We start from the raw sequence: 13,319 nt of genomic DNA, 5'->3' as shown, positions 1-13,319 counted from the left end.
TAGTATTGTACATTGTAAAATTTGCTGCTAAATCCTCTTCATAGCTGCATTCATGTTAATTTTTTGTAAAAACGGAAAGATATTGGCTCTCTTAAAGATATCCTTGCTCCTTCACTTTGTCAATGCATTCGCCACTGCTGCATTACGTAGCTGTCAGTTTCTTTTCCGCAGTTGAACGTCTCACATGAGGTGAACGTCTTAAATCTCACTTGGCCTCTACTTTCTATGTTCTGTCCTTGCACTTCGTTATGAGCAGAACACATTCGAATAGTATCAGCGGCTCCCAACTTTTCTAGTCACCTAGCAATTTCCTCCAGAATCCTGTCACTCTGTAACTGACCAGATACCAAGTGAAATGTCGTTCACCACGTATTGAAGGACGTTCCATCATGAGAGCAAATAAGTCCTCTATTACGTAAGGATAAAATGTTCCAGTTAACCATTATTCGTTCAATAATATTAAACTTCAGGCTTGCTTTGATCAAGACCAGTTTCCTCTCGGTTTTAATGTACACATCTAACTGAAAACTACTTAAATCGTTAAAATATATGTTTAAATCAGCTGTTAATACTCATTAATAAATTTTGCGACTCTCTTTTCTTTTTGGTCCAAGCGAGGGTTTTTCTCTTAAACCATCACAATCATTCTTAAAGCTTTTTTCCTATTGCGGTCCAGCGTTAACATTTAATATGAAATAATACTTGCCTAACTTGGTATATCATCGCCAGTAAGATACTTTCAATTAGTAAGCACTCGATTTTTGTGAAAATTTAACTTTTTTAATTGTTAAATATGAATTTTCCTACTCGTATATCTCAAGTAACTTGCTGGTTAAAAGAAACCTTAACTATCAAAAATGCTATTTGCTTGTCCTTTTGTTTATCGTATATGAAAGCCATTAAAAATCGGATAGTAAACATGCGGCCAAGGGTGATAACAATATTCAATTCGATTTCAGCGTAGTAGGTATCTAGTATCTATTGTATTCGGTAAAATCTCTATGCGTACCACTGCGCTCATAAAAAGAGTTTATCAATTGACCGCATGGAATGGGATGTAAGTGGAAAATTAGGACACAAGAAGACACATTTTTAACCCCATTTTAAACATTTCCGCAACTGAAAATCTGGATGGGCTACAAAATTTTTCACCGATTACACTCTATATTCAGTCTTTGCATTAACTAACTTTAAATATCTTGACGTTTCCGACGTACTTTTATGCTCCAATTTTAAAAATAATAATTTGAAAACTTCTATCTTAAAGGCGCTACTACACTGAGTAGTGACAAATTTTAAATGAATTGATAACAACTACATAAGTATCCCTTTATTTGGAATCCTATTATTTTCAAGCGCCTACTGATGTGTTCATATGGCACTATAAATTCTTTGATTAAACCGTTGGCTATATTACGGAAGATATTCTTCACCCGAATCACTTACGAGCTAAGTCGCTAAGAATAACTTTAATTAAATATACCATGCAAAATAAATCTAAAGCAATTTTTTATAAAAACTATTCTCCGTGTTGGAAATAATTGGTCGTGGTTAAAATGTATAGCGTAATGCATAATTAAAATGTTGAATTCTGCGTCGATTTCTCGAGTGAGGAACTTCCTCGTGCCTCAAACTGCTATCTCTCTATATCAATAGCAATCACGCTAATGGCTTGCCCTTGAACTTTGACGTAATTTGGATCCTGACCTCGATTTGGGTAAATCACTCTCAAATCAAGAAGGCCCCTCATTTGCCATCGCTGGGGAGTCTGTTGGCTCGCATGAATTTCACGAGCAATCAAGAAGCGTTTGGGAGCCGCTGGAGTTTGATCTTTTTTTTAATAAATTCTACTTCGTTTGTGTTGTGATTACGATGCACCCCTCTTTGAAAGCCCTTGCATGTAACGATGCATATGTCTCTTTCTTTCACCCCTCACCCCCCACTCCTCCTTCGGCGATCATCATCCCCCCGAACACAAAAACAAAACACGACCAACCCATATTCCTTTCCGGCACTCCCATTATAGGTCTGGTGTTCCTGCAGTACCGCAACGAGACGAAGCGAGCCCTGCTGCCCAACGAAATCACTTCGATCGACACGGTGAAGGCGCTCTTCGTCCGCTCCTTCCCCAAACAGCTCTCCATGGAGTACCTCGACTCGCCGCTCGTCAAGATTTACATCCACGACTCATCGAAAGACATGTTCTACGAGCTGGAGGATTTGAGGTGAGTGAGCAGCCGTTCTTTCCCCATTTGCGATCTTTAAATGTAGATACAACAAGGATGAAGCCAGAAGCTCCTGATCGGCCATCAGGAGATCCTGGTTCGTATCCCGGCCAAGCCAAATATTTTGTCGTGACGAATTTTATCCTTAGTGTATTTTCACTCATGCGCGTGATTGCGCACAAAGTCACGAGTCTTTCATGCACTGCTTAGATCTTTAAATGGTTTAACCCTTTTTAAACCAGTGTTGCTCCTAAGCAGCACCAAATTTTACTGTATTTAAAGTAATATCCAAGATGGAGCTGAACCACTGAGAATATTCTCTGCTGTCAAATCAAATCTGTAGCTTCTGTGATAGTAGTGATTCGTTTGAAAATGCACGCACTTCTTCTAAATTTAGGATTCAAGCGATTGACGCAATCTTCATGCTTGATATTTCTAAGTAGAAACGCCAGGTTTAAATGTAGAAAGAGTCATAAGATATAATGTGCCTTTTAAAATTGCGATTCTTACAACTAGACCATTATATTTTTTCGCGAGGATTTTTTTATGACTTGTGTTATCATCTTGAAATTTTCGGGGCATATTTTATGTATCCTTGTCTAAATTGTTTTGTACCTGAAAATTATACTGTAATGACTTGGCATTATAATTTTATAAAATACATATTTTTTATTTGAGGCGCTGTAAAATGTTAGTGAGGATGCCCTAAAAACCCTAAAAATTAAAAAGAACATAATTTTCTTGGCTATAACGATTCCTTACTCCGAAGTAAAAAAGGAAAATCAATCTGAAAATAGGAATGGATCATTAGGAAAAAATTTCGTGCGCACCTGCGTTAAGAGGACGCATTACTCTCTTCCCCTCGACCGGACGAATTTCATCACGTTTAAAAATAAAGTCACTTTCACGTCAGTTTGTTTGTTCCAGAGGACATAGTCTTCCTACTCAAACTTAATGCATTCCCCGATTAGTTATCGGCTTGGTACCTTTTACCGGCTTTACCTTTTCAATACAGATTCTTACAAATGCAATGCATTGTTATTCAATTTCTAGCTTCAGAGGTGGAGTGAGCCGCCATGCGCGACAGTTAAAATTTGTATTGATCGCTAAGCTGCAGCATAAATTTCAATGATTAGCGATAAAACAAATTGAGTTAAGGCATTCGGCGGTGAGCGAATTTTAAAAAGAGCACATTAAAAGATTAATGTAAAAACCCAAGTTTTTATTCGAACTAAAATTGGGAGCCACTCTGCTTTGACCCCGAGTACAACGTTCAAATTTCACAAATATTTGAGCACATGTTCAAAGCCGATAACGAGGTGCTCATCAGTTTCAACATCTTAAATTAAATTCATTTTCTATCAGCATTCATGAATGTACTCCCTAATATCTAAAAATATATCTATGAATTTGAATTTCAAGTCTCAAATGTTAAGGGGATGCGCAAGGCGGGATGGTTTACTTTTAGGTAGAAAACTTCGATTATTTAATTGATTTTTTAAAAATTTGTTGTAATAATTTTGGATTTCATTTAAAGCTGACGTCATAATCTCGCAATTTCAGGAAATCAGTAAGGATTTTATCTCGGTTAACATTTTCATGTATCAAATTCGAGATGCAGGGAAAGGTAGACCGCAGTCTATGCTCACAAACCTCCGAGTATCAACGCGTTGGCCTAAGGTTCAAAGAGGGAATGCGACGCGAAAAAAAGAGCGATCAAACGCATCCTCTTCGACGGTAATACGACTGCAGTCTGTACCTCGGCAATCAACCAATGTGAATGAACACTACCCGGCCCAGAGCTCAGTCCTCCTTTGGAAAAAAAATCCCTGCGAATAATTTTACTTAGGAACCTCTGGGGGTGTCCATTATTTACGCGAGGCGTTTAGGGGAAAGGGGGAGGGGGTCAATCTGACTCTTACCTAATCTCACGTGGGGAAAAGTGGCGATCCTGACGAGTATCGTATAGTATTTTTTCCGCAAGAAACAGTGTAAAATTTGATTCTAGACTACGATCTTAGTAATCTTAAATACTTTTCTCAACTAATCTGAAATGAAAGTAATTAAACAAATTGTTTTTCATTTAAATCCAATGTTATTAAGCATAGATTAACGTATTTACACCGAAAATAAGTATTTTGAACAATCTCGCGTGAGATTCGAGGGAGGGGGTCAAGCCTAATCTCAGTGTATCTCCGTAAGGGGGGAGGGGTGGTCTAAAAATTGTCAAAATCACCTAATCACGTAACTAATAGGCGCTCCATTTCCTGAAAATCGGAGTTGGTGAATAACTCGAGGAGATGGTCCACCTCTTCCTCATTGTAGCTTCTTCCGCGATCCATTTCCGCTCGAGATGACTACAATTGATCATATCATCATTCTAATCCAGTTGCTTCCTTTTTCCGGTGACGACCGCGCCATTAGTGCTGACCAGGGCTTAGTGACGAAGTGGCTAACTACTGATATCTCAGTTACCAACGTGCGTTCAAACGGTGGTTAACGGCTACCATGGTACGAATCTGGGTTTCGACCGAGATTGTGCCAACAGGGTATGAATGTAGCCACCAAATCACAAACAATCTCGCACTGGAGCTGGGATAATCAGTGTCCCGCTGGCTTAAATCCAGAAATCAAATTTACGTCACTTTTCGTCTTCACAAGATATTTCAAGGTCAAGAAAATACCGCACGGTCGTGACGAATTGTTTTGGTCCACTAAAGAAAAAAGGTTCCCCGTCGCAGAAGTCCGGCGAACGTTTGCCAAGTCGGGGAATATTTTTTAAGCCTCGCCGTCACCTGAATTGCTAAGTACTCCACTCCAAGGGAAGCAATCGCACGTGCTGGAGAGGAATCGGAATCTTTGCCGTCGAACCTTCTTCCTCTTCAAAGGAAAAATTTTTATTTTTATTTTGACGCAATCCCCTCTCCACCCTTCCCAGAATTCCTCTCGAGCTCCCCTGCACATTCGTGGCCCACTCTTTAGCGCCTCAAAATCCTTCCGGATCCTCGTCGCGTAAGAAGTGCACGAGTGAAGACGTTTCGCCTGTGCTCCTTCAGTTCTTTTTAAGTGTGTGCTCTTCATAATACTTGCATATGGTTCTCCGTGCTAACAAATTTCCTCCAGTTTGATTAGGTTTTTCTTGTGAAGAAGTTCTTCTTGCATTGTTTTGAGGTGACTGAACCGATTAGCGTTTAGAAAACCCAATACATACATACATCATCATCAGTCAATAAGATTTGTTTGACGCAGCTCGCCTACCCGCTATCCTTTTCATAGTGAAGAATTTCTTCTCATTAACATCTTGTATAACCTTTCCCATGCAAATTATTCGAGGCCATCTCTTCCCCTTCTATCTTTCCACCTGTCCTTTTACGATTGTTTTCATCAGGCCATCATGCCTGATAATGTGGCCGACAATGTAGGGACATCTTCTTCTTTGGGTTTTGAGAAGACTTTTTTTTTCTACCACTATTCTTAGCACTTCGTCATTACTTACTCGGGTCAATGATTTTAATTACTAAGATCGGTATACTGCATTCCATCCATACACTGATACTTTGCTTACTTCATGTCACTCTTTCCGTAATCCTTCTTTACATTCTCCTGGAAAATTTGTCTAGTTCTTTCACCAAACTTCCCTTTAAATTTTTCTCTTTTTATATAACTTGCTTGTAGTGGGTGTGCTCCTTAACATGGCCGATACTAACTTTTGTGAATTACTAAATCATGCGCATTGTTCTCCAATGTAGCTACGTAAATATCTCCGGTCTGCTTTGAAACGAGCTTTACCCAAAACGCTTTGCCATTTTTTATTCTGCGCTCACTAGATCATCGTGTCTTCGCTGTGATTGGTTGGTTTTGCAAATGCATGAATACCGCCGTTTCATCCATTTGGTTCCCTCATTTCTGTTTGAAACGGCTTTTATTTTGCTGAAAGAGCGTGTCTGGCCTTTGGCTTTAACGCTTTGGCTACTTTTCGAAGATTCACCGGTTGAAATACGGGTGAAGCCATCAAGTGAAACCCCACGATTTAAAGTAGTGAAAGGAATTGGTGCGGGCCCCCCTTCCCTCCTTATATTATTTGAATTAAGTACACAAACCGGTTGTTATGCCCTTGATGCTTGAGGTCTGCCCTGATCTATCCAAACCCGTCATCATGCAAGGAATGATACCTTAGTCTCTGTATCTCCATTTGCTTTGCTTTGACTTTGTTTTAATTTTGTAAATTTATCTTTTAAATGTTTTGCTTAATTTGTTAGTTACGTTTAAAGGATAACATGGCACAAACCAGAATAAAATCCGTTAAAATTTTCTTCCCCTAGAAAGACAACCGTAGTATATCTTGTGTTGCTTACCTACAAAGTTATTATAAAAGAGAAAGAACTAAAGAGCTTAATATTGATATTTACGTGATAAATTGACTTACGTTATAAGTTATATGGATTTATTTTCATGTTAAAATATTTATTTTAGAAGTCTAATTATTTCGTTGTTAGGGGTTGTTTACATAAATGAAATAAGGAAAAAGACTCGAATCTGAAAGTGCTGATTGGTAACAAATGGAAGAATTGTTTTAAAAATGGGAATTGCGTGTTACTGTTTGGTCATGGAACTTCATATTGGCCTTTTCCTTCCTCTATTCCCTTTTCTCTACGCTTTATCGTATTTTCTTGTGGGATATTTAAGCCGCGTAAAGTTTCCGAAAATGTAATTTCCATATGCTCTATCTCTTTCTTAAAAGTTATCTCATTTTTATTGTTTTTCGTAATTTTAATATCTTAAATTTGTTTTTCTATGCTTAATTTTTCTTTCTTCTATCAATTATGTTGATATCAGTTGAAATAATTTTGTCCTTTTCCTTAAAATATTTGCTATTTGATATAGCCGACTTATGGTATTGCGGTATATAGATTGTTTACGTCGACATCATGAGATGGAGATTGTTTTGTTTGTACAATCAAGCACTCTGTACCAGACAGTACCGCAAGAAGGCTAAATGATCAATACAAATAGCAAATACTTTGCAGTTAATAATATATCATTTTTTTCAACTCTAGCCGAAATAAACTTTTACGCGGAGAACTCTAACGCTGTACATCGTTGTTGCTATTTTGTCATACTTATTGGACTGAACTATCCCATAATTTTGGTATCCTTGTCAATTTAACAATTCATCCTTTTTTTTATCTTTTCCTCAAATGCCTCACCTTGTGTCGTTGCACTTCCGTACAGGTCGCACCTTCGGGACATCCGGGACCGCTCCGTTCTTCGCCTCTTCGAGTCGGACGTGAACGGAGGCCCGGGCGGCGGCGTGATGCCCGGCGGCATGGTAGGAGTGCCAGTGCCGGGACCATCGCCCGCTCCCGTCCCGCTCTGGGACCAGGACCAGTCCTACTTCAGCGAGCCCGAGTTCGACTCCGAGTACCACCACCAGCACATCCATAAAACGAAGGTAAGCAACCGCTTCTCATCATTTTTATTCTTCTGAGACGCCGTATCTTTCTAGAACCCGAGTTATTAACAAAATATACTGTTTGCACAACGTTCATTTCAAGTGTGAAAGTCATGTCAAGTGAGAGTCTAAATTTCACTATATATATTATCAGTCCTTGCAAGCAATCGCAGACGTTTTCTGATTCGTTAAAGAGTTCACAGCTCGTTACGATTTGATGGCTACGGATGAAATTTCCGAGTAACTTGTTCAAGTTTTAAAAGCTTTAAGTATAGCTGATAAAAAAGGAAGTGCTTTGGATGAAATCATGTAACTGCGCTAATTTCTAGTGGAAAAATGTGGACGTAAGTCTTGCGTACGGTATGTTTGTTTTTGTTTTTCTGTTACCATGGGAAGATTTGCTTTTCGTCGAACAAAATATAAACGTTGATATAAGCAATTGATGAATGCAGGATTAGCTTTTCAAAGAGCAAACGTTTGGAGGAAGGAACTATCTATGACGGATAATAGGTCGTACTGAGAGCATTAAAGAAACCATGACTAGCTAAGATGGTCTTGATGATAAAGGGTTCCCAGATTTCTAGTTCTGAATCACGCGATAAATACTGCATATCTTTATGGATGGCTTTAGCTTGGGTGTCAGTAAAGAGATGTCGAAGTATATCTATTGCTGTCAATCTAGCACTCATTTGGTATCAATCAATGCGGATTTATCGGAAAATTAGCGATTCATTATTCGTATGGAGAAATTAGCGTGAGATTCCAGTACTTATACGACAATGAGTGCCTATATGGAATAAATTGGCAAGGAACCTGTTGAAGTTAGAGCGAACATATGCGTGGGGTTTCGTTGATTTTGAATTAGCAGGATAAAATACAGTGAGACTTGGGAACGCGCAGCGTCATATCCATCTTTTTCGTGCGTTTTGTGTTCGTGTGTCGTTAGTATTAGCCTTGAATTATGAAATGAGAAATCTCGGAATGAAACATAACGAGGATGTTAGATGGAATTGAGAAGTAAACTCCGGAGAAGACATCGATGCGACCAAGAGACGACTCATTTCAATTTCAATACTACCTTATGTGCGGTTATTTGCTGTTATAGTTTTGCAGAAGAATGATAGATGGCATTCCGTCTACGTTATTTTTTTTAATGAACGCCGTAAAGTTAGTCCTGATTTTTCATTATTACTTTTTTTTGTTCGAACCGGCCTTAAGTATTCCAGTATTTACTTATCCGTGAAAGGCTGTGTCATAGCTGAACCCGCGATCGAAAACCATTTCTTTTTCTGCTTCTTCAATATGGAAACTTCAATGGAAACTACGCTTCTGCGGCCAATGTGGTTGAGTTATTGATGATTTTTTTATGACTTGCCCCCCTCTTAATATTTCTGAGCATGGCACTCATTATTTTGAAAAAAATCAAGAAAATTCACACGGCTGTGTAAAGGAGTTGGAACCCCGGGTTTGCGTTCCCTTTGTCTAGAACTGACCTTGGCTTTCCATTTGTGTATTATCGAATGTAGGTCAGGAAAATGTTTTTTTTTTTGCTGCTCTTCCCGTGAGATTCAGGGTGGTGGTACATTTTATTTTTATTTCCCACGAATCGTTACAAAGTGTTGGTAAGATTTTTTCTATTTTACCCAGCGCATGAAGCACCAGGTCGGAGCTTTGTTACGTGAGCGCGGATACATGGTGTACCAAGCGAGTTTCACGCGTTAATGAAAGAGTTTTTTTTATTTTAAGTTTTTTTAATAAAGTCCAATCCTTAATTTTGCCAGAATTGGGCCCTATGATTGGGATTGTTTTAATCAGGAAGTTTCTGTAACTTTGGTCGGATGCATCTCTACTTTTGTTATCCCACGCCTTCAAAATGATAATTCCTCATGAGGCTAAATGCAAACATTGGAATCCCAATCATAAACAATTCCTTTTTCCTCCGAAGGCTCCTTTTCCCCCTATCCTTCTTCATCTGTCTTATGTATTTACTTGTCCCTTGGTCTTCCAATCGAGACTTTTCCATAAACTTTCCCTTCATTTTGTGACTACCCTGTCCTATTATTCAAAACACCTCCTCGTATCTCACTATATCCGTCCATTTTACACCCAGCATCCTTCTCCAGCACCAATCCTCAAAGGCATCTGTCCTCTTCTGATCACTTTATCCGACTGTCCCACCTTCTCAACCGTAGACTGCCACTGCCCACACGAATGCTTCAACATACTGTGTCCTTGTCTCCAGTCTTATACTATTCGAGCATAACAGCGGCCTCGTAGCCATGAACTCAGCCTTACCTTGGGCTATTCGATGCTAGATGTCTGTCGTGCCACTATAGTTCCAGGTAAATGATTATTTCATTACTCGCGAATGTCTTGTGACTATTATAAGACTTTCCTTGCGACCCTATTAAGATTGCTTCATTGCAAGCATTGCTTCTAACCAGCGTCAATATTGGCTGACCACCATTTAAAATATTCTACATTTTTCCATCGAAAATATATCTGAACTACTAGAAATTTTGTTTTATAATCAAACATTCTAAGATTTATCTGTCATCGAAATTATGATTGAGTTGAAAATGTGAACGCTTTTCTCATTATTCAAATTTGATTTTTCCTCGGGACATCACTGGGGTAGAATGGTTTATAGCTTTCCGGACTGAATTTAACAGTCGTTTTCTTCATTCTCTCTATTGCTCAAAACAAGGTGGTTTATGTAAATTATTGTAAATGTATATTGTCGCGTAAACGAGGGTAGGTACATTTAGTTTAACTGACCGGAGAGAGTTACGAGTAAAAATAAAAAAATGCTTCCGATCATTTGGATCTGTAGGGAATGATCATTGTCTTTAAATGTTCAATGCGTAATGAAAGCGGTATTTTTATAGCAGTGAAATAAACGAATGACTGAAATCGGTATTTGAATTGACTGATGCAGTAGCAAGATACTATTTGAAATGTAATCGCCGATCCACATTTCTCCTTAAGCTGAGGAAGGAGTGACCCACTCTTCCATGGCTTACCACTCAATCTTGGAAAATTACATTAAGTTTTTCGGGTTTCCCACGTGGTGTTAATTTCTGTATATGGTCCCCACGCTAGTAAATTATGCAATATGGTTAATTATGCTGCTTATGACAACAGCGTCGCTCTAGAACAACCAATCAAGGCCCACTTGAACTGCACCCGAGGGCATAGATACCGGCATGCACTTGGCTCCGTAGTCCACCCCTGAACACGATGGCAGACTTAGCCGTTGAAACTTTGGAATCATTAACACTAATCAATCCCCGGAAAAAAAACCGAGAAACCTTCCTGCAAGTCATACACAGGGAAAAACTCATATTCTACGTTAGGAGCATATTTTTGTGCACGAGAAGCCGTATTCATCCAGCTGGTGTTTGATAAAGGGCTTGCATTTCTTTGAGATATTTTCCATTTAAATGGTCCCTTCCAAGTGGGTTCAGGATATCAGTCTGCCTACATTTCATTTCAAACTCTCACAGCTGGCAACCTTGAACTGAAAACCGTGTATTTTTTTGCTTTTATTTCGATTCTCCCGGATTTTCACCCTCCCCCTCCTTCTTTATAGTCTGAGAGCTCCGTAAGGCTCTCTCCGGAGGAATGAATGCTAAAAGTGGACTTGTCTTCGACGAAACCGTGCTGTCGTGAGGGTTTCCATTTTTTTTACAAAACTTTCTTCTCGCTTTTTCTGCTGTTTTTTTTTCTTTTCTTTTTTCCCCGAGCATCTTTACCGTCCTTGAGCTCAGTGCCGCACTTATTTCTGTTCACGACTGTCTCAACACAGGGATTCCTTTTAATTCTCATTTTTTCCTTGTATTACTACGTGTCTTGTAGTTTGTGAGTAATTTCTCATAGTATGCTGTCAGAACAGAATTTGAAATCGATAATAAACACCCTGGAATGTTCAACATATTTAATTTATGTACATGGGGAAATTGCGTTGTAATCGCTTTCTTTAGGGTTTGCATTTGGTTTTTGACCCCAAAACTTAAAAGTATCAATTATATAAAACAGCCAAAAATATTGGTCCTCTAACTTCTCTAGAAAATTGTTTGCAATACTTCATTTTCTATGAATACGTATAAAATTACATAATGGGATACTCTTAATTTTCAGGTACTTTCACTTGCCTACCTGTCTACAGAATTAGCGAAAACGGTTCGAAATAGGCGATCACCTTGCCACGTTTTCATTAAGTCACTTTCTTGTCTGTTTGCTTGACCTTCCGGGATGAATATTCCAACTCAAATTTAACCCACTTCCCAATTAGCCATATGCTTAAAATTTTCTACGCAGATCAGAGCCAGATGACGATGCATTCTTACTCAATTTTTAGTTCTTCATTGTAAGCATTAGATGCTATTTGCGACAGTTGACATTATCTTAATTGCAGCATAAATTTTAACGATTTCCAATAATTCAAAACTTCTTCCGGGTCCTCGGCGTTGAGCGAATGTAAAGAAACGAGTGTGGGAGTAATTTTACAATCGGTTAAAAATAAATCTAAAGATCCACATTTTTATTTGAACAAAGACAAGGTATATGTTACCATATTTTTTTATCATTTTAAAACCCACGTTTTAATACGAAATAAAAAGAAGAAAATAAACTACCCTGCCCTGAACCAGTGTCCCACGTTCAAATTCAGCAGATAATCCTTGTAACGCGGTGCCAACAAAGTATACAAACCAAAAAAAGTAGTGTGCATCACTTTCTGCATCTTAAATCAAAGTCTTTCTCTGTAAATAATAACTGCAATGCTACAACTAAGATCACACATGTGTGATAATGAGTTTAAATGACTACAGTTTCAAACGTGAAACGAATGAGCACCACTTATTTGCCTTTGAGCATGCAGTCTGTTTCCTATTAAATTTAAACGTGGTACCTTGGGCCAAGGCAGGGTTGTCTATTTGACCAATTGCAGATGTTTCTTTTTGAGCGTTGTACTTGTCGCCATCGGCAGTGAGACAGCCCTCTCAACGCACATCCATCATCTCACCGAAATCGCCTTTACTCCTGTGCAAGCAAGGATGTAAGCAAGGGAACGAACGCCTCTTCTTATTATATACAAACTGAGAGGGCGTGGAACAAGCGGTGGGGGGTGGAAAGAACGTAGCTGCACTACTCTATCGATCCTGGTCCTCCTTGGTGCGGTGCCAGGGGATTTATGAGGCAGACGTCGTGGCACTCAGCCAAGCGCTGCTGCGGCGAAGTGGAGAGGGGCAGGATGCCGAGGGAGAGAAGGATCTTGGTTTAAAACAACGCGTGTGCCGCCCCTCGAGTGGTTAGGGGGGGTTTAGAGGGGAGTGTGTCCCCCCTGGGGTGGTGGTGGGAGCTCATAAGTGGATGCAGCGAGGAGCAAAAGTTTCGGGTGTGACGCAAGAGAGATTTTTTTAAGGCGGCTTCGTGAGAGTTAGAGGGTGCAGCCACGGATTTTCATTTTAATCCTATATTGAAGTATCAATTCTAGTCCTGCAGCCCCGTTCACGACAACTTCACTTGGCGTTACTTAAATTGTTCACAATTAATTGACGTGGCGTAGATTAACTTGTTCACAAAAACTTAACTTGGCGTTACTTAAAATTTCCACAACAACTGAATTATACGTAGCTTAT

The 13,319-nt window shown here is 39.2% G+C and overlaps 1 protein-coding gene across 21 annotated transcripts in view; it reads left to right on the top strand.

Annotated features, from left to right (window-relative positions):
* Positions 1–13,319, top strand: part of LOC124163590 (coiled-coil domain-containing protein AGAP005037) — a 242,090-nt gene that overhangs the window by 46,187 nt on the left and 182,584 nt on the right. For 20 of the 21 annotated variants that reach the window (XM_046540600.1, XM_046540584.1, XM_046540596.1 and 17 more), the window contains 2 exons: positions 2,027–2,225; positions 7,458–7,677. In XM_046540600.1, the coding sequence (XP_046396556.1) occupies positions 2,027–2,225; positions 7,458–7,677 (419 nt within the window). Of the gene's footprint in view, positions 1–2,026; positions 2,226–6,761; positions 6,933–7,457; positions 7,678–13,319 lie in introns of those variants that run through there. The other variant, XM_046540602.1, reaches the window with a different exon arrangement.

Source organism: Ischnura elegans, chromosome 8, assembly GCF_921293095.1.
Source record: "Ischnura elegans chromosome 8, ioIscEleg1.1, whole genome shotgun sequence".
NCBI lineage: Eukaryota > Metazoa > Arthropoda > Insecta > Odonata > Coenagrionidae > Ischnura > Ischnura elegans.
Note: the sequence above shows the minus strand (reverse complement) of the source record. Positions and strands in the feature narration are given on the sequence as shown.